Source organism: Peromyscus eremicus, chromosome 6 (assembly GCF_949786415.1).
Source record: "Peromyscus eremicus chromosome 6, PerEre_H2_v1, whole genome shotgun sequence".
In the NCBI taxonomy this organism is placed as follows: domain Eukaryota; kingdom Metazoa; phylum Chordata; class Mammalia; order Rodentia; family Cricetidae; genus Peromyscus; species Peromyscus eremicus.
In genome coordinates, this window is record NC_081421.1 from 41,424,827 (window position 1) to 41,445,911 (window position 21,085).

At 39.5% G+C, this 21,085-nt stretch overlaps 1 protein-coding gene across 13 annotated transcripts in view; it reads left to right on the forward strand.

The window, feature by feature from the left end:
- The window catches only part of Lekr1 (leucine, glutamate and lysine rich 1), a 175,310-nt gene that overhangs the window by 125,925 nt on the left and 28,300 nt on the right, over positions 1 to 21,085 (forward strand). For all 13 annotated transcript variants that reach the window (XM_059265433.1, XM_059265431.1, XM_059265444.1 and 10 more), the window contains one exon: positions 17,591 to 17,684. In XM_059265433.1, coding sequence (XP_059121416.1) covers positions 17,591 to 17,684 — 94 coding nt within the window. The remainder of the gene's footprint in view (positions 1 to 17,590; positions 17,685 to 21,085) is intronic.

The window sequence follows — 21,085 nt, forward strand, 5'->3', positions numbered from 1 at the left end:
AAATTTTATTTATTGCTTTTGGTATGAGTGCACATGCATGTGTGTGTGTGCGTGCATGTGTGTGTGTTTGTTGGCACGCATGTCACAGAATACATTTGGAGGTCAGAGGACACCTCTGTGGACTTGGTTCTCTCCTTCCACCTTTATGCAGGTGCCATGGTTGAATTCAGATTGCCAGGCCTTTAGCAATCATTGTGCTGGCCCTCTCCTTTCATTTTAATCTCATTAAAAGATTTTGTTCATGTTGAGTGTTATTTATACATTTTATGAGTTTTTTAGTTCTCCATAATTATAGTTGTTTTCTGAGAATAAATCTGGGGTAGGGCTGCAGCAGTAGATAGCAGGCATATTTAATTACATAACTGGGTTTGTTGCACAGAACTCTCTCCAGCACAGTGGCGGTGGACTATGGGACAGATCTTCACAGTTCTCTAAGAAACAAAGCTCATCTCTGATGCTGCATGGGTTGATTTTATTTCTTCTTCTCTTTGACTAAATACCAACTGCAGAGCTAATGTCACTCACATTCCTTCTTCACCTTGAGATACCAGTAACCTGATTCTTGCAACAATGTTGTCTTTGTACCTACCTGACTCTTCATCAACCCCTTTTCTTCTTCATTTCATGATTATATATATTCAATATTATATATATTTTCTCCTTCATTTCATGATTGGATAGCATATTAGAAGCTGCAACCTTATAAGCAAGAAATGTAAACAAACCAAACTTGTTGGAGGAGTAACTACTGGGAAACTGAGCATGTGTAAGCGTAAAGGAAACTTCTGTATGGACACAGAAACTTCAAAATCACTATAATTTAGACAAACATAGTAGTGTATATTAGAAATATATTACAAATATATACTGATGGCCCTGGGTATGTCAATAACTTCAGAAATGTCCTCCCTGTCTTTATAGTAAGAGTTAATAACCAATGGCCATAGTGATTGCCTATCATCTGAAAGCAGTCATGTATTCTATAGAGAGTGCACAGAATTACAATCCTCAAAAATATACAATGAAATAAATAAAACCTTCGGAAGTCTTTGATTTTAAACCGTGGTCACCTGAGGAATTCTTACATTATATAGGATTCTTTGCTGGGTTAATGAGGCTTATCTAGATGGTTGAGCTCCTTCTACCTTTTAAATCAGTGGTTCTCAACCTCCCTAATGCTGCAAACTTTCAATACAGTTCCTCATGTTGTGGTGATCCCCAACCATAAAATGATTTTGTTCCTACTTCATAACTGTAATTTTACTACTTTTATGAATCCTAATGTAAATATCTGATATGCAGGATATCTGATATGTGGCCCCCAGCGGGGTCATGACCCACAGGTTGAGAACTGCTGTTTTAAATGTTTCTGGAATTCTTCTCTGAGGATTGGTCTAAGTATACATGATTTACATTATCACCAGTGTGATGAACATTCACCCTTTAGGAACAAATCCAAAAAAAACTTAGAAGCAACAGGAAGTAAATAGACATATTTAATGTAGGTGCACTGAAAAGACTCACAGCTGGCCATGGTACACACCTGTAATCCCAGCATGGAAGATGCTGAGGCAGGAGGATCACTGCAAGTTTGAGGCCAGTCCAGGCCAGTCAGGGACACATAGTTTGACCCTGCCTTAAACAACAGCAAGGAATCCCAGTGGTGAAGCAAGGGCTTTGTATTTTGTGGGCTTTTGAGTTGGGCAAACAGATTTACATCCCAGCTTGGCCATTGTTAAGCTTGGGCAACCCAATCATGTTAACCCTTTTCCTTATGTGCAAACTGGGCATACTAATACCAGCTATCCTTTTGTGGATTCTAAAGCATCTAGCACTTTCCTTGTACATTACAGACACTCTGAAGTGTTATTTCTTCTGTTTCATCTTTTTTTAAGACCACTGCATGCTGTGGGATGTCATTCTGTATGCTGTGAATGTGTTGCTCTGATTGGTTGATAAATGAAATGCTGATTGGCCAGTAGCCAAGTAGGAAGTATAGGTGGGATAAGCAGACAAGGAGAATTCTGGGAAGAGGAAGGCTGAGTCAAGAGTCACCAGCCAGACACAGAGGAAGCAAGATGACAAGGCAGAACTGAGGAAAGGTACCAAACCATGTGGATAAACATAGATAAGAATTATGAGTTAATTTAAGTATAAAACCTAGTTAGTAATAAGCCTGAGCTAATGGCCAAGGGGTTATAATTAATATAAGCCTCTGTGTGTTTACTTGGAGAACGCGAGTGGGAGAGATTTGTCCCGACCACCAGCATGCCGGGACACAGGAAAACTTCTACTACAACTGCCTCCTAAAGCATCATTTTATACCCTACTGTTACCATGTAACAAACATTTAGATTCAGTATTACCTGCTTTATTCATAAGATGTAATAATTAATCCTTGGGATGATTCCACTTTGATGTCATTATTAGAGCAGAGCATTACCAAAAGAAGTGCTCAATACTATCTTCAAAAATATAGCAAAATTTTCTCCCTAGACTCACCATTTTCTCTGGTTTTCTATCCATCAACAGCTTTGAGAACAACTCCCTTGCCCAACTTCTTATGCTATCACACACTTGCTGTTTTTAATGGAGGCAGAAGCAGTGGCAAAATCAAAATTATCTCTTTGATTGACAATGTGAAGACATCTCTAAAAGAACAACTTGTGAAATAGGGCTTAAAGCTGTTGTTTTGGCATTCTGGTTTGACGTTTGTTTGCAGTTACATTTTTAACTATAATTAAGGGAATCTAAAATTTTGCATTTATATAAAAATTAGAGTCTCATTTTCTTTGGGGGTCTAAGAATTTAAAAGTTAGCCTTTAAAATAAATACCCTTAATTGCAAGTACATCCTAATTTGCTTATTGTGTCAACACTGAAAATGTTAATTGAAAAGAATCTGGTGAGATTGCAGGGTAGAGGGTTAGAGCTAGCTAGCCACAGCTCCCCTTGAGAAGCCTGCAGAAGGAAGGCAGCATGACACAGCATAGAGAGCCCTGCATTGGCACAAGCTTGTGCTAGCGTGGCCCTTGTGAATCATATCACCTCAGTCGTTAACTCTCTGGTCTTCATTTCTTCTAACAATGAGACTGTTGTATGGGCATATTTCTAAGATAAATTATAAGAACTTGCATCCCCAGCGACAAGAGCAGGCACTTGGTATGTATCTGCTAGCTGGATGAGGTTGTGTTCCATCCTCCTCAAACCAATGATTACAGGATTGAAACTAGGAAGTTCCTCCCAAATTTTCTAGGGCTTCTGGCTTGCTGAAAATAAGAGCTTGGAGTAAAATGGCTGTGCAAGATCCTGATGGAAATCTCCTTTATTTGATTTTTCATAAAACTCAAATTTAGGGCTTAAGTCTATGGCATTTCCTATACTCCTAAAACATCAATATCTCTCAAACCTTCTGAAGAAGTCCAGTATCTACGTGGATGTAGCTTTAGCTTTTTGAGACATGGCTAAAGCATTATAATTAATATTTTTATATTTCCTAATTCCTCTAGGTTTCTAACAAATTGTAGTCAAGGTTGGTCCATTTAGCGTATTTCTATACAAGATTGCTTTCTCTTATCATGGTTATAATCTCAGTGTGAAAGCCCTTCCACGGGCATACTACCTAAGTGTGATTTTTCATTTAGGGAATCAGGATTAATCATCACTACATACATTATTCATTGCAAATTCTGTTCTAATCAAGGATAGTGAGTGCTTAGAACATGGTGCAGAAGCGTTCTCTCTGCTTTGCCCCATTAAAGACTTCTTAGAGCCAGGAACAGGGGCTCAGCAAGAAGTCAGAGAGGTAGAAAGGTCCTTATTCTGGCAACTACAGGTTCAAACAAAATTTCCCTCACAGTTGTAAAGTCATAGGATAACAGTTTACTTAAAGCTCCATGTACTTTGTGGGAGTGTCCTAACAGATTTCACAATTCTTTGTAGTTAGTGAATAATGATCACTTTCTTCACCTCTTTGAACCTGGTCCTGCTCTATTTCAGCTGCTGTAGTCTCCTAGACCTGAAGGTTTTGTTCTGAAGACTGGTGCTTTGTGCATAAGGAGACTTAATAGGGAATGTATTCTATATTTCATGCTATCAAAATTGTGACTGTCCTGAGGGAGACTGGAATTCAAACATCTGAGCTGTTTAGCACTGTATAAACTCACAGCATGACTGCTCCATGATGTGGGTAAAGATTTTATTGTAGATTGAGAGAGAGAGAGAGAGAGAGAGAGAGAGAGAGAGAGAGAGAGAGAGAGAGAGAGAACAGTCATCTGGTAAAGTCCAGAACAGAGAGAGAATGAAGTAGACTGAACATGGCCAGAAGACTGGACCTGGCCAGGAGAGAAGCAGGAGGAGAGAGAGAGAGAGAGAGAGGAGAGAGAGAGAGAGAGAGAGAGAGAGAGAGAGAGAGAGAGAGTATAGAGAAAGGGAGGATAAGGACCAGACAAAGAGAGAGAGTGAGAGGAAGTCAGAGTGCATGGCCCAAATAGTTGGGTTATAAGGAAGTGATAGCTGCTGGGAGGGAAACCTAAGAGCGGGGGACTGTGGGGGGATGGATGAGAAGAAGCATGGACTTTGAAATATATAATGAGTACTTGTGATACTGAGGGAGCCTGGAGACCAGCAAGTGGTTTGGTATGCTGATAAGCACTGCATATAGCCATTTGTTCTATCTGCCCTTTGGAATTTGGAAGAATGGTGTTTCCTTTGGACTTGACAAGTACCAGCTGCTTTACAGCAGAGGTATATATCTAGTGTTACTCATGGACACCATCTAGAAATGCTCATTGGAGATTCTTCACTAACCAGACCTGTTCAAAGAAAAAACTTGGTTTAAGAAATAAAATGAGGGGGTTAGAGAGGTGTCTCAGCAGTTAAGAGCACTTCTGCCCTTTCAGAAGACCAGAATTCAGTTTCCAGTACTCATGTTGGGCAGCTCATAATCACCTGTAACTCCAGTTCTAGGGCATCCTGAGCCTTTTTTTTTTTTTTTTTTTTTTGTGCCTCTGCAGGCACTTACACTCAAGTATATAAACCCACACACAGAGACACACGCACGCATAAATAAAAGTAAAATGAATATTTTGCACCAGAACTCTGCTGTCTGGCCACTTCTAATGAACACATGGACAACCTTGTCTATTCTGTGATCCTGACCTTTTTGATAATCAGTGACATTTTAATTGAAGTGCTCCTTTATTTCTGTTGATAGCTGCTCATTTCTTGATCAAGTTTACTATGATATGATTCTAGGGTTGTACCTAGTTGAATAATATTACTTAAAATTAGACTAGTATATTTGTGTACTCTTGAGTTGATAACAAATAACCATATATTTAGTGTTGAAGGAAACATGTTATCTTATAGTCCTATCTTATCAGAAATGCAAATGATGTTACCACAATGAAAAACACGTTCATCAGAGGGCTAGGAAGAGACTAACAAGACATAGCCTGGGGCAATACATTTATGAAAGAGTTATCTAATATAAAATTTGCTTCCAGAATACAAAAATAACATTAGAAACTCAGTTATGAACATAAACAATCTACTAAAAAGTGAGCAAAAGATTTGTGCAGACATTTTACTAAACAAGGCTAGTCAGCATACAAAGAACTGTGACATTCCATGTCTATATATTTACCCAAGAGAAAGGAAAGTAAATGCCCATACAAACATACAAAGGTACAGTGGCCTCATTTGTAATAGTCAAAGCCTGCAGAGCAATCTAAATATCCATCAGCAGATGCAATGGGATACTTCTCAGCATAAAAGCAGGTGGACCAATGGCGCACAGTACAGCATAGATGAATTTAGAAAGACTTACGCTGAATAAAAGGTGCTAGGACAAAAAAGAACCCAGTCTGTGGTTCCATGCATACAGAAAGCATAGAAAGATTCTGAAAATGCAAAATAACCAGCAAGCAAACTGTAGATTCATTGGAGAGAATACAAGAAGGAGTGGAGGATTACAAGGGAGTAGGGATGGGGAGATGGTTCAGCAATTAAGAGTGCTCACTGCTCTTGAGGAGCACCCAGATTCCGTTCCCAGAATCCACATGGTAATTCACAACCATCTAAAACTCCATTCCCAGGGGATCTGATATCATCTCCTGGCCTCCATAGACACCAGGCATGCACACGGTGCATGGACATGCATGTAGACAAACATTCATACTCATGGAAATAAAATAAATCAAAGAAAAAAGAGAAAGAAATTACAAAGGTATACAACCTTCCTCAACATCTTGGATTCAAATAACATATTTTCAATCAGTCCAGGCAAGAGCAGTTTCTTGCCCAAATGGCTAGCCTTTGCTATATTGAAAGCAAACTCCATAAGGAGTTTCTTTGATGCACATCATCCTCTTTGAAGTAATTGATGCAGCCAGGAGCAGATGTGTCTCATTGTCCAGAAAAGTCTTAAGTTCTTAAAATATTTTAAATGCCATATTCTGTAGGTCTTTGAAGTGTTTGAAGGTTACTTATCTATCTGAAATATCATTCTGTATACCTAGAAAACCTAACTAATATGACTGTAAGTTTGACTATCATAGATGACTAATTATTAACCTATATTTCTTAATTACACATTAAAATTTTAAATGACTTGCATAAACATAATACCTTAAACAAGAGTAGAAATATACATACAGTATAACAAAATTGACCTTAAATTTGTATCAATAACCAAATCCATATCAATGTAAAGTATTTTGAGATTAACAGATTTTTTTGGATCAGAGTAGATTCAATAATTTTTTTAAATCATTTCTATATTATATCCCCCTTTTTTCTTTAGAAAGAGATTTCATTTATAATCAACCCCTTAAAACAAAACAAATATTCATAAACAATATTTTGGGAATTGGGGCATGGCTTTATATTCACCTGCTGATTGGGGGTGCTGGCAATCAAATCTTATCAGGATCCTGAGAAAATTTAGGATTATGGTCAAGTCCTGACTGGAGTAATCAATGAGGCTGCATCATCTCAGCCAGTTGCCTTGAAGCTTTTCTGGATGTTGGATCATCTGGAGACCTCCCAGGGGGTCTTCCTTGATGGAACCATATTGACCTGGAAGGAATCCAGTTTCTCATCTTCCCTGGAAACAAAAGCAGAACCTCTTTTCCAAAACAACATATCCTTAGACCCAAATTTTGAAATCAAGATACCTTTAAGATATATATGTTGATTTAGCTTAGCAGTCCCTAAAATCAAATGTCTCTCTGCAGTTAAAAAAAAAAAACAAAAAAAACCCCAAATACAACACAATAATATATAGTATCGAGACTCACTGTGTATTTTCCATCTTTACGTGGCTTTTTTTTATTATTCTATTTCTTTTTTAAGGACTTTCTCTGTCCTTTTCCTTTTTTCTCCCAAACCTACACATATTTTTAAATACATTATAACCCATTCAGAGGGTTTTTTTTTCTGTCTGTTATCTGTTTTGTTGTATATCTTTAATCCTTTTCTGACCAGGAGAGTTTTTAAACTGCTAAACTGCATGGCTAGGACTGAAGTGGCTTTGGCTGCTGGCTCCACTCTGCTCAGCTTTTCAGCATAGCACAGGTACCAATGAGTCACACTTACCTCCCCAATTCTGGGAAGCAGTATTAAGTAGCACATTGCTGCATTTTTAAGCCCACAGCTGTGCTCCCAAGCCCACAGGCAGTGGCTGGGAGAAGCCTCTCTGTAGCATAGCTCGTGGGAGAGATTGTGGAAATCTGCCATGCTGCTTAGCTCCTGGTGGCTGGTGGCCAGCTCCATTTCATAGGTAGCTGGCAAGAGACATGTCTCTGTGCTGCTGCTGGCATGAGACTCTGAGACTAGGAAGCCCAATGTAGCTCCATTTCTGTGCATTCAGAATCTTTTAAGCTTTCTCAGGTCTATGTGGATCAATGCCCCACTTTGGGCGCCAATTGTAGCCTGAAGTTTCTCTGTCCCACTTGGTCCCACCTGGACAGCAGCAATTTTTATAAAATAATCACTCAGAGGCTTAATATTAATTATAAACTGTTTGGTCTATGGCTTAGGCTTATTGCTAGCTAGCTATTACATCAGAAATTAACCCATTTCTTTTCATCTATATATCACCACATGGCCGTGGCATTACCAATCTACTGGCATCTTGCTCCTTGAGTGGCTGGATGATGTCTGCCCTGACTCCACCCTTCTTATCCCTGTCTTTCTCTTGGATTTCCCACCTGGCTCTTATCCTGCCTTACAATAGGCCAAAACAGCTTCTTCATTAGCCAATAGTAGCAACACAAATTCACAGCGTACAGAAAGACCATCCCACATCAGAGGGGAAAAGAGAAGTTATGAACAAAAGTAGAACCAGAAAACTCTAGTGGGAGAAACCATCACAGCTGAACCAAGAAATGTTCCCCAGTTCAGAGATTTCAGAGTTTGGAAGTGCTTTGCTGGGCCAGGTGACTTACAGTGTGCCTCCCACTGTAGTAGAGGGCTATGCTAGTCACACCTAGTTCTTATTAGAATTGGTCACTTGACATTGAAATCTAAAGTTTTCAAATATCTGTTTTGATCATTTTTCTTTTCGTCCGCTGCAAAAGTACCTCCTAAGGCAGGATCCTGAAACAATGCCTGTGGAGGTGAACAGCAGATGGTACATGCTGTGAGCAAAAAATAAACATTTGTATTTTATGGCACTGAAGTTTCAGGTGTAAAGCTTGAGCTATTATTACAATAAAACAGGGCATCCAGGTGGAAAGTTGGGTACATGAGTCATGTTCAAATTTATCTTAGCTGCAGATAAAATTTAGGAGTTGTCAGCATCTAAATCAAATTAGAAGATGAGTCTGCAGCAATGTCCAGGAGGAACACCACAACCCATGTGGTTACTGTCATCCCACCTTGCCACCCTAAACCTGCTCAGTTTGCTTTCCTTCCTCTGCTCCAGCCTAAAGGCAACTATGCAAGCAATCAGAGCCAGCTGTGTCTGCCTCACACCCAATGACTGTGGACTTTAAACAGCACTGCTGCAGTGACTAATTTGCCTGTCTCTGGGAACAGATGGCGCTGCTGTGACAGACAGAACAGTGATGGCCTCTACTCAGGAGACCTACTATGCACATGCCCATTTGAACACCTTGGTCTTACCCTGGAAGACTCTTTATCCCACCAAAGCATTCTCCTTTGTGCTCTGGATTTATCAATGATTATTTTTATAAGTATTTAATAGATCTGTAGAAGGCTTATGTAAGTTCTAAGAAGTCCAACCCAATGGACATCATTTCCAGCCACTCAGTTCAGGACAAAGAACCTTCTGGTCAGTTTTGAAGTCGCTTTGTGCTTCTCTCTGTCCCAGCCAGTCTTTTCTTCTGTGGTGGTAATCTTCAACCTGAGATTTTGCTTCTCAGCAAACCAGGATAAAAGGAACTCCCTCAAACTGATAAAGAACATCTTCAAACCTAGAAACATCTGTTGTGCCCCTGCTTCTCTGTAATTTGTACCTATTATGTTTCTAGTGCTTAAAATGTTAGACTTTATACATGATTTATCTTCATAGAACTAGATTCATAGGGCTGGGGATACAGCTCAGGGGACAGCACTTGCTTGTTATATGTGGAATCCTGAGTTTGATGCCCAGCACACGTCCCAACCTCATGCTGTATGATTGTTCTAGGATTTGTTCTTTGTGCTCATTGTTGAGTTCTAGTTTATGCACAGTAGGTAAAGAACCACCCATTTTCCCATCTGTATTGTAACCTGAGGTGCACCCTAATTTATCTAGTCTGCTTCGGCTTTCTCTCATGAGTTTTGATAAGAAAAAAAATCTAATTGTTTAATTCTAAGTGTGTTATAGAATATTATTTTAAGGTGTGTTACTTTTCTTTATTTTGCATTTGTTTAACTCTGTGAAGCTGTGTTACTATGCTTGTCTAAAACACCTGATGGTCTAATAAAGAACTGAACAGCCAATAGCAAGGCAGGAGAAAGGATAGGAGGGGCTGGCAGGCAGACAGAATAAAATAGAAGGAGAAATCTGAGAGAAGGAGAAAGGAGATTTAGGAGCCAGAGAAGGAGGAGGATGCAAGGGGCCAACCACCCAGCTACACAGCCAGATACCGAGTAAGAAGAGAAAAAGTATCAGGAATAGAGAAAGATACAAGCCCCAAGGCCAAAGATAGACAGGATAATTTTAGAAAAGCTGACTAGCAACAAGCCAAGCTAAGGCCAGGCATTTATAAGTAATAAAAAGCCTCTGTGTGTGTGATTTATTTGGGAGCTGGGTGGCTTCCAAAAGAGCAAAAACAAACAACAACGTAAGTGTATTTAAGTAGTAATTATGATTTTTAGTTTGACCTATGGGTTATTCAGAAATATTTAAAATTTCAAGTACATGTAGGTATTTTATTTATACTTTGTAACTGATACTTGCTTTGATAGAATATAAACTATATCTTATAAGGAATATAATTCAAGGTATATACTTTTTAAAATTAGTTGCCACATTAATAACATAAGATAGATGAAATCAAATTTAATAATATATTTTACATAACCCAATATATCTATAACACATCATTTAAATGTGTAATCTTTTGCAGACAATGAACACAAGTTATGAAAGAGGACATAAAACTAATTTTTTTCCAGTTATTACTATGTCACAGATTCTTAATTTTTGGTGGTAGATAAGTACATGAAAATACCATAAATAGTGAAAGTATAAAAACCATTGTGATGCTCCACAGCTTCTTTTCTCAGTAGCAGCTCCAACAGTTGAGATGTTCATTGAGTTCTTTGGCTGGGTCTGGTTAATTTTAGTATGTGATTTTTTTTATTTGCTATATTTTTATAATGCTTAAAATAAAAATAAATGTCTAGACTTTGAAAGTTGTTGTAGGTAATTTAGATTATTGTTCTAAATGTTCAAATCTGACATGTCTATCACACAGCACATCTAAGTTTGGACCAGCCACATCTTAGTGTCTAATAGCCTATGATATTAGACGGTGCAGGTTATAGTAAAACAGTTGCTTAAAATTTTTAAATTTGATGAAGTTTACTTTCTGGCCTAGTATGTGGTCAGTTTCATATGAACTAGAAAATAATGATGTGTTTTTCCACAACTTGCATACCAGGCCCTACATACTAGCCTCAAGTCAGCCTTATTATCTGCAGTCAGTCTTCTCTTCACCATGTTATCTTTCTATGTGATCCTCCCATGCTACATTACAGCTCCTGGACGGTCATGCATGTAGTCTGCAATTGCACAGTGTGTATTCCCATGGCCATCTGTAGGGGTCCTGGGATGAATTACAGATAACTGAGTTGATACATCTTAAGGTTTTAGATACTCATAGTAAAATTAGCCCATTATCTTTTCAGCCCCCAAATAATAGCTTTAGTTCCAAAAGTCTATTTGCTAGTAATACTGTGTTCACATTCTTCCCTTTAATGTGTAGCTGTTAAGTGTTTTCCACACATTTCATCTCCATCTTTATCTGCCCTTGTTTTAGGGCATTTTGTATGAAGAATGCAGAACTACCGTTGCTTGTTTAGTTTACTTTGTTTTTATCGATTTCTCTCTCCATTTACCATTATCGTTATTGTTATTTTAACCATTGTATTCGCCCTCTTTTTTTTCCCTCATTATAGGCCTTTGGAGGAGAGGATTGTTGTTTTGTGTATTTTCTTGGTATACTTTTTTTTCACTAGCAGTATATTTCTTTTTTATCATTTTAGTTGTTACTATTGAAGTTCTATCATGCATATTTAATGAGGTCTAAAGTTAATATCCTGAATTCATTTCAAACAATGCAAAGAGCAAAGCACATTTGAGCTCTGATATCCTCTTGACACAGCCTACATTTTCCCAGTTTGATGGAGTTTTTTGTTAGTCCCTTAATTGCACATAATCAATGATACTTTATACAGACAGTATTAACTTATGCATACCACATGCCGACCTACTACTTAACTTTCAGGGCACAGTACAAAATAAAAATGTAGGACCTTTTATTCATAAACTGGAAGGTTTGTCCTGTGACAACCTGCCCCTCAACCTGTTACAGAGGGTTGTTTTATTTGCTATCACACTCCCTCAGACATGCACTGTCACAGAATGGTCTCTGACCCCCATGGTATTCAAGTCCAGGCCCTGCTCCCACCTGAAGCAGAGGGCCGCAGCAGTGGGGGGAGCCGAGACAGCAGAGAGCTGGCAAGGCTGTGAAGGGCTGGAGTTGCAGTAACCCTAGTGCATGCTTAGCTGGTCTCAGTTCTCTTTAAAAACACGAATTAAAGATTTAAGTTCTTACAAATTTCCGAATAGTGACTTAAGGGCATAAAACAATGAGGCTTTGGGCATGAGAACGAACAGGAGGAAATACCACCGTGTGGTACTGAGGAAATGGTCTATGGAGAACTTGCTGCTGAAGGCTGTACCTTTGAAATTTTAATGAAAGTATAATTACATCATCCCCCTCTCCTCCTTCCTACCCACCATCTATGCCCTCTCCCTCCCAAATTCCTGACTCTTCCTCTTCAACCATACTTATTACATATACATATGAACCAATAAATATATAAATACATCTTGCTGAAAGTCTGTCCAGAATTGCCTATATGCATGTTTCTAGAGCTGACCACTTGGTATTAGATAACAATTTAGGGGACTTATCCCTAGGGAAATCTAATTCTCCCTCTCTCAGCAGTTGTTAATTGTCTATAGCTCTTCATCTAGGGGTGGGGGCCTTATGAGACACCCCCCAACACATCTATATTGGGATGTCAACTAATGTTGTTCAGTTCCATTTAGACAGCCATGTTGTTGAGATTTATGGGTGTAGCTTCCCTATGATCTCTAGAAGGCACAGTCTCACAGCAGACTTCATGGTCTCTGGCTCCTACAGTCTTTCTGTTTTCTGAGGTGGGTGCAGGAGTTGTGCTGTAGATGTATCTGTTGTGGCTGGGTACTCCACAGTCAGTTGTCTGCATTTTGACTAGTTGTGTTTTCTGTCATGGTCTCTTTCTGCTTCATAAAGATCCTTTGATGAGGGGTGAGAGCTACAATTATCTGGGCATAAGGATAAATGTTTGAGTGAAGATAGGAATTATTCTGGTTTAGGAGAGTAGAGGTAGGGAGGAAAGAGGGATAAATAACAATTAGGATGTTTTCAAAAGATGTAGAGAATCATTATTTTATATTTACCTAAAGTCACATACAATACAGATATGCAAATAATTATATATGTAGTTTAAGTGACGTTATACTACTCAGGGTGATAATACTCCTCCCAAGAGCCATAGATTGTCTAACCTAACACACCCACCCCCCAGTACCAGGCATGAGAAACCTCCTTTCAAGATGTTGTTAGCCAGAGGAGTCCAAGAGAGCCCCCCAAACAATATAGGCTGTTGCTATTGTTCTTGGGTGCTCCCCAGAAATTTGCTGAAGACACGGTGCACGTTGGACATAGGCCCAGGAGGGATTGAGCTGGAACTGACCTGAAAGCGTCCTCCCTGAGGATGAGCTTTCACAACACTGGAGGGTGAAGAGCAAGCTGCTGAGGGAGGAAGACAGTCATAATCCCACCCAGCTGCAGCCCTCGCGAACCACAACGAACACCAGCCTGATAGCTATCCCCAAAGGTGCGGTAGTGATGCTTGTGTGTTGGCAGTAACTAACCACGTTCTAATTGAACTGAAGGCTGGCTTAACAGGAGGGAAATGATGCCTGGTACCGTTCCATGGCTAGTGAGACCATGATCTTAGAGGAGAACCAACCATACCTTTTTTAACTGATTTTAGATGTGTGGCTAGGTTAAACATACCAGTTTCCTCAAATATTGATCACATCCTTAGGAAAATATTCAGAATCCTTTCTTTCAGCTCTTTGAATGTGGTACATAATTAACATTAGAACCCCAGACCCTCTTTCTCCTAACTGTAATCAGTCATCACCACTGACCCAGAGTTGCACCTCCCTTTCAACTCCCAGCCTCTCCACCTTGGTAACCACTACTCTGTCCTCAAACTCTGTGAGATGAACATTTTGTAGTCCACCTTTGAGTGAGATCATGTAGCTCTTGTCTTTCTGTGCCTGCCTTATTTCACTTAACACAGTGCTCTTCAGTTCTAACCACATTGTCACGAGTGGCTGGGGTCACTCTTTGTCATTTCCACATAGTATTCCATTGTGTTTTGTTACCAAGCTTTCTGTCTTCACGGGATGGGTACTAGCTTCCTTCCATTTGGTGGCTCTTGCTGCAATGCACATGGGAATGCAGATGTCTCTTTGACATACTGATCTCTCCTCCCTTGGAGATATATATATATCCAGCAGTGAGATTGCAGAACCATATGGTGGTTCTATTTTTAGATTTTTTAAGGACCTTCCATCTTGTTCTCTAAAATGGCTACACTAATTTCCATTCCCAACAACAGTGAGAAGGGGCTCCCTTCTCTCCTAACACCAGCATTTCTCATGTGTAATAGCCATTCTTACTGGGATACAGTGAGAGCTCACATACGCTCTGATTTGCATTTCCTGGTGACTAGTGGGACTGAGCATCTTGCACACACCTGCTGAGGCACTTGCCTGTCTTCTTCTCAGACGCGTTTATGTTTTGCATCAGGTTGGTTTTGCTGTTATTTGAATTACTTATATCTAAGTCACTTCTTATCAGATGTGTGGTTTACCAGTATGGCTCCCATGATGCATGTCGCTTCTTCACCCTGATGGCTGTTTCCTTTGCTCTGCAGAAGTTTTGTGCTCTGTCATAACCCCATTTGTCAATTTTTACTTTTTTTTTTTTTTTTTTTTTTTTTTTTGCTGTGATTTTCAGGTCTTGTCCAAAAAAGACCTTGCCTGTTCATGTCCTAAAATGTTTCCTCTACATTTTCTTCTAGTAGTTTTATTTTTCCAGGTCTTAATATTGAGCCTTTAACTCATATTTAGACTTTTGCAACTGTTCAGTTAAGGGATCTAATTTCATCTTCTGTCTACTCAGTTTCCCAACCATTATTTTAAGTGATCCCCTGTGTGTTACCAGTGTTTGTTAGAAGTCAGTCATTTGGTTGTGGTGTGGATCCACGGGCATGTTCCTTGTTCTGTTCCAATGGTTCTTGTGTGTGTCTCTGTCAGCTTCATGCTGCTGGTTATTACAACTTTGCAGTTTATTTTGAAATTATTTAGCATAATTCCTTCTGCTTTTTTGTTGCTAAACATTTTTTTATTAAAGCTTTTGTATGTACATGCATATGTGCGTGCATGTGTGTATATACGCATGTGGGTGTCTGTGCGTTTGCATATGTGTATGTACATACACACATGCATGAGTTTCCTAGAGAACTCTTGGGGTTGTTTTCCCTGGTTCTATGGAGAATGGCTTTGATAGGGATTATAATGAATCTATGGACAACTTTTATCTATATGTACATTTTAATAGTATTGATTCATCCAATCTATAAACACAGAATGTATTTCAATTTATTGTGTTTTTCTTCAGTTTTTAAGTTCTATTGTATATAGTTTTCATTGTAGAGATTTTTCACCCTTTTGGTTAGATGTACTCATATGCATTTTATTTTTTATAGTTACTGAGAAATGGGATAACTTTCTTGATTTCTATTTTAGATAATTTGCTATTGGTATTTAACAACACTAATTTTTACATCCTGCAACTTTGCTAAATTTGTGTATTAATTCCCATAGGTGTTTCGTGGAGTCGGTTTTTCTCTATGTAAGACCATGTCATCTGCAAATAGCAACAATTTGACATCCTCTTTTCGATATAGATGCTCTCATTTCTCTCCCCTGCTTGACTGTTCTGCCTAGGGCTTTTGGTGCTGGGCTGAGTACAAGTGATGGTCTTGTTCTGGATATTGTGAGAGAATGCTTTCTGCTTTTTCTTGTGCAGTATGAGATTATATGTTAGCTTATTATATTTGCCATTATTATGTTGAGATATATATATATATATATATATATATATATATATATATATATATATATATTCTTTCTATACCTAACTTGTTTAGTGTTGAATGTTTAATTTTATCAAAGGCATTTTTAATGGACTAAGGTGATCAAATAGTTTTTTTCCTTCATTTTGGTGGTTTATTTTGCTTATTGATTTACATATGTTTAACTATTATGAATAATGATAATAATCATTTTAATGTTTGCTAATATTTTGTTGAGAATTTTTATGTCTGTGTTCATCAGGGTTATTAACCGGTTAGAACTGAGATGTTCTGGTGTGGCTGGAGTAACAGCAGGATAAGGCTGGCATCATTGACTGTGTTTGGAGAGACTGCCTCATACTCGATTCAGTTTTGTGGAATAGTTTAAGAAGAATGTGACATGAGTTCTTCTTCAAATTTTTGATAGAACTCAGCAGTGCAGTTGTCTTGTCCTGGGCATTTCTTTGATGGGAGACTATTTTTTAAATCACTGATGTAGTTTCATTATTTGTTATTGATTTCTTCAGTTTTCCTCTACTTGACGATTCAGCCTCGGTGACGTGTGTGGGTTCAGGAAATTATCCATTTCTGTGGTATCCATTGTAATGTCTCTTTTCATCTCTGACTTTTTTTAAATTAGAGACTCACTTTGTAACCCTGCCTGTCCTGAAACTTGCTATGAAAACAAAGCCAGCCTCAACGTCACAGAAATCTATCTGCTTCTGCTGGAATTAAAAGAGACGAAGCCATAGGTTGCACATTTAAGGTTTTCTGCTTCTTTCACACAGTCACTGATTATTGTCAACTTGCCTCTTGACACAGTTTTTGCCCCATCAGTTTCTGTGTGTGTGTCTCCACTGTCATTTGTCTCATGAAAAATTTACATTTATTCCTTGATCATTGGTTGTTCAAGAATAAGTTATTTCACATCCATTTCATTGTATCATATTAAACTTTTCCTTACTGATTTCTAGTTTTATTGCAATATGATTGAAAATGATACTTGATATGACTTCAGGGCTTTTTAAAATCTTGTGTACATGATGGGAGGTATATGTGTGTGCGCGTGCGCGTGCGTGCGTGCGTGTGTGCATGCGTGCATGTGTGTGTGTGTGTGTGTGTGTGTGTGTGCATACCTTTGCACACATGTAGAGGACAGCCTCAGGCATTGAACCTCACCTTCCACCGTGTTGAGACAGCATCTTCTGTCACCCTGCATACACCAGGTCAGTAGGCTCGATGGCTTCCGGGAGTCCTGTGTCTGCTTCCCATCTTGCTGTAGGAGCTCTGATATTGTAGAAGCATGCCTCCATGTCTGGCTTCCTGTGGGCTCTGAGCCTCTGAACTCAGGTCTTCGCACTTGTAATGGCAAGCACCCTACCCACTGAGCACCTCCTCGGCCCTGGACTTCAGTCTTTAAAAGAAGTTGTTGAGGCTTGCCTTCTGGCCAGCCGCTCTTGAGTGGGTGTGCTGAAGCAGGAGAAATGACAGTCAGAGGCGACTCCGGGGTTCAATCCACAGCAGTGTCATGTTGACAAAGGGAGTGAGCACATTATGTTGGGAAAGAATAGCCTGTGAGACAGGGATTGCGACTCGGGAGGATCACGAGGGCTGAGTCCCGACTCATCTGTTGGGTTTGTGGTTTTCAGGGAATTGATGCTGGTTGCCCATAAGAAAAGCATCGAGCAGATGCAGGAGACCCTGAGACAGAAGCTGCTGAGTGATGATAGCTGGAGGGAGAAGGTAACACTGGCTCTTGTCAGCATGTGTCTCGTTTGCCTTGGAAACATCCTGTCCTTCTGCCAGAAGACTACTCCACATAGATGTCTCCGCTTCTCTGAATACTTCTCATTCCATCTGCAATTTCCCACTCCAAATATACTTAAGATATATGCATTTTCCAAAATATTAGACAATGTGATAGGAAGTAAAAAGAGAAAATAAAAAATAGATTTTGAAATCTTGTAATGCTAGGAGTTTTCTCAGTTCTTATACAGAAAACCATAATTTTAAACTTTAAACATTTACCTTTTTCCAGCAAGTGTCAGAATCTGCATTTGATCATATTTGTTAAAGCATAGAAATACTAATAATTCTCACTTCTTTGCTTCTAAGATAAGAAAATAGAAATGATTTTAAATTATTAGTTATGAAAACTTGACCAGTTTACTCTGGCAGGGTTAAATAAATAAAAATGTCTCTTTCTATTACTAAGAACAATTTGTTCTCAGAGCATGAAAAATATCCACTGTGGTCTTTGGACTTCGCTATATTGTTCAAGGTTTCAACAATGAACAACTTAAATACAACTAAGTAAAGCAAGTCACGCTTTCCTGGATCTCGCGCTGTAGCCCAGGCTGGCCTCGAACTCACAAAGATCCACCTGCCTCTGCCTCCCAAGTGCTGGGATTAAAGGCGTGCACCACCACCGCCCGGCGCAAGTCACGCTTTTGAAGCTGTAGTCTCCACTTTCTCGGCAGGCGCAGCCCCCCATCACCAAGGACTGGTGATGAGCCCCTCCCTGCCACAAATTCCCGTACTCCTTGCTGAGCCCTGGAACCCCGCTGGACTCTGGGCCTAAGCCTCTCCACCGAGCTCTCCTCCTGCTGTGTCTTGTATCCAGTCCAGGCCTTCTCCCTCAGTGTCATCACTGTTACGGCAAAGGAGCTGGCGCTCCGTTTGGAATCCAGGGCCGTGCACATGCTAGGCAGAGCACTACCCATGAACTGCACCCGGCCCCCAGCTCACTCTTCTGCAGTTTAAAGTTTCTCCAGAACTGGAGCTTTCTTCTGAAATTCGCGTGGGTGTGGCTATGCCCCTTGTCATTTGTTCAGCCACTGTATCGGGTTCTTGTTGGGGATCAGATCCTGTTGTAACCTCAGCCACCTTCAAGCTGCAGCCTCCACCTGTAGCCCCTCGCTGTGGCAGCCAGCATAGGGAAACCGTTTGTGCGCTGTTAATGCTCTGCTGGATTCTAAATCTGTCGCTTCCATTTCCAGACATCCTCAACCAGCACTAGCCTGCTGTGAACCAATGCCTTCTCCCTTGTCCTTAGATAGTCAGATTATGACTATAAAATGACCATCTGGGTATGGTTACCCACCTGTTACCCCAGTGCTGAGGCTGGGGCAGGAAGAAGGACTTTGAGGCCAGCCTGGGCTGAAGGGATGTTGGGTCAAGAAGAAAATCACTGTTGAGTGAGTTGTACATAGGTGGGAATAAAATCTGAGACTGTGGGCTGAAGTTGCTATAAGTGCTCCAGTCTAACCTCATCTAGCTGACCTTTTCTTTCTTGGGTAAGGCTCCCTCTTCTAATCTTTGATGATATTTGATGGGCTTATTTAGACGGCCTGCTCTTCTTCATCTCCCCGACCCTTGTCATTTGAATGTTTAAACACTCAAAAAGATGATCTTCCTAACATGTTCAAGGTCCTGGGTTCCATTCTAAGACCACCAAAACTATCAACCAAACATTCCAAATAGGAGGCTTCTCCTTTAATGGCAGATGTTAGAATAGTTTTGGCCCTGTAATGAAGGCCTAGAAAAGTAGCCTGCCGTGGCCACAGAGCTTGAGATGAAAACAGCTATTTGGAGAGCAGTGTGTGGATATTTATTATGAGATTCTCTAAGTGTCCTGTGTTTTTGAGATTGTTGTGGTAGAGTTAATCCAGATAGAGGTATGGCAATCTTTTCCTCCAACCCCTGAGGTCTTCCTCTTAGGCTGATGGTGTGAATGTTCCTGCCTTTGCCCACCCTGCTCTCCACACCCCCACCCCACTGGGGTTTTAGTACCCCCCATTGGAGAAGGGTCTTTATGGCTCATCCCAGTTCTTCTACTCAGAGGTCAAGCTTGTGCTAGCATCTGGCATTTAAAAAAAATCAGTGTTCTTGCTTTATCCAGAGTCAATCCATGGTGGAAAGAATCCTGTGTAATGTTGTAAAAGATCCTAAGTGTTTGCTGTGTCCAATGCATTATGCTTATCTCACAGGTGTCCCTTGGCATGTATAATTTCCTGTAGTGTAAATGGGTGCCTCATTTTGTTGAGAGGACATCATTTCTTAATAAACATTACTGTTTAACCAGCAGTAAATCATGCTCAGGCCAGTAAAGCCAGAGAATAATAAGAATGTCTTGACTGTGTTAGCTATTAAGACTATGAATAAAAAGTTCCCTAAAAGTCCTCTTATGAGAAAGGAGAATCACTAATATGACATTGTCATCTCTTTCTTGGGTCACTGTGCCTTTGCGTAGGAATGAAATGTTCTCTTTACAAATATATAATGCACAAATTAGAATATACTTAATAACTTAAATGCTTTTAACATTTTTAAAAAGTAGATAACAATTTGTGCCTGTGCTTAATTATTTTAGAGTATGTAAAAAAAAACACATAATAGGATCAATAGTTGCTATGCAACAAAGAGGGCACATTTTCAAATAACTGTTTACTGATTGTCAGGAATTTTTGTTTATTTTTAAGTATTGCTTGGATACAAAGAAAGCAAATTAATGGGCATGATGAACCTTTAAAATTGGTTCCAAGTGCACAATATATTGTTACTAATCATTTAAAATTTTGTGATGGAAAAACCCTCTTGCAGCCTGAATAATTATATAACCAATTCGTATCACTTGTTGACACTCACTTTTTAGTATAGCAGACAAATTCCAACCAAATATTTTCTTAGATCATCATTAACATATTACAGTCTAGAAACATTTTGGAAGTGTACTAATGACCTCATTTTTAGTACATAGACCCTTTGAAAACAAACAAAACCTTATTTCATGGCTAGAGTAACCACATTGACAGTGAAAGGCAGAGAAGTAAACTTCACTTCAAGAAATAGTGAACTCCAAATTTGCCAGGTTGGTGGCTCATATCTTTAATCCCAATACTGGGGAAGCAGAAACAGGAGAATCTCTGTGAATTTGAGGCCAGCATGGTCTTCACAGAAGAGTTCCCGGCCACCCAGGACTACATAGTGAGACCCTGCCTCAACAAACAAACAAAAGAGAAATAATAAATTCAAATTAGAAGAAACAAACAAACCTCATTGTTTTTCCTGTGGAATGTTCAAATGGCCTAATGCTTCCTAATGTGTTGTAATATGCAATCAATGAAGTAAAAAGAACAGCATGC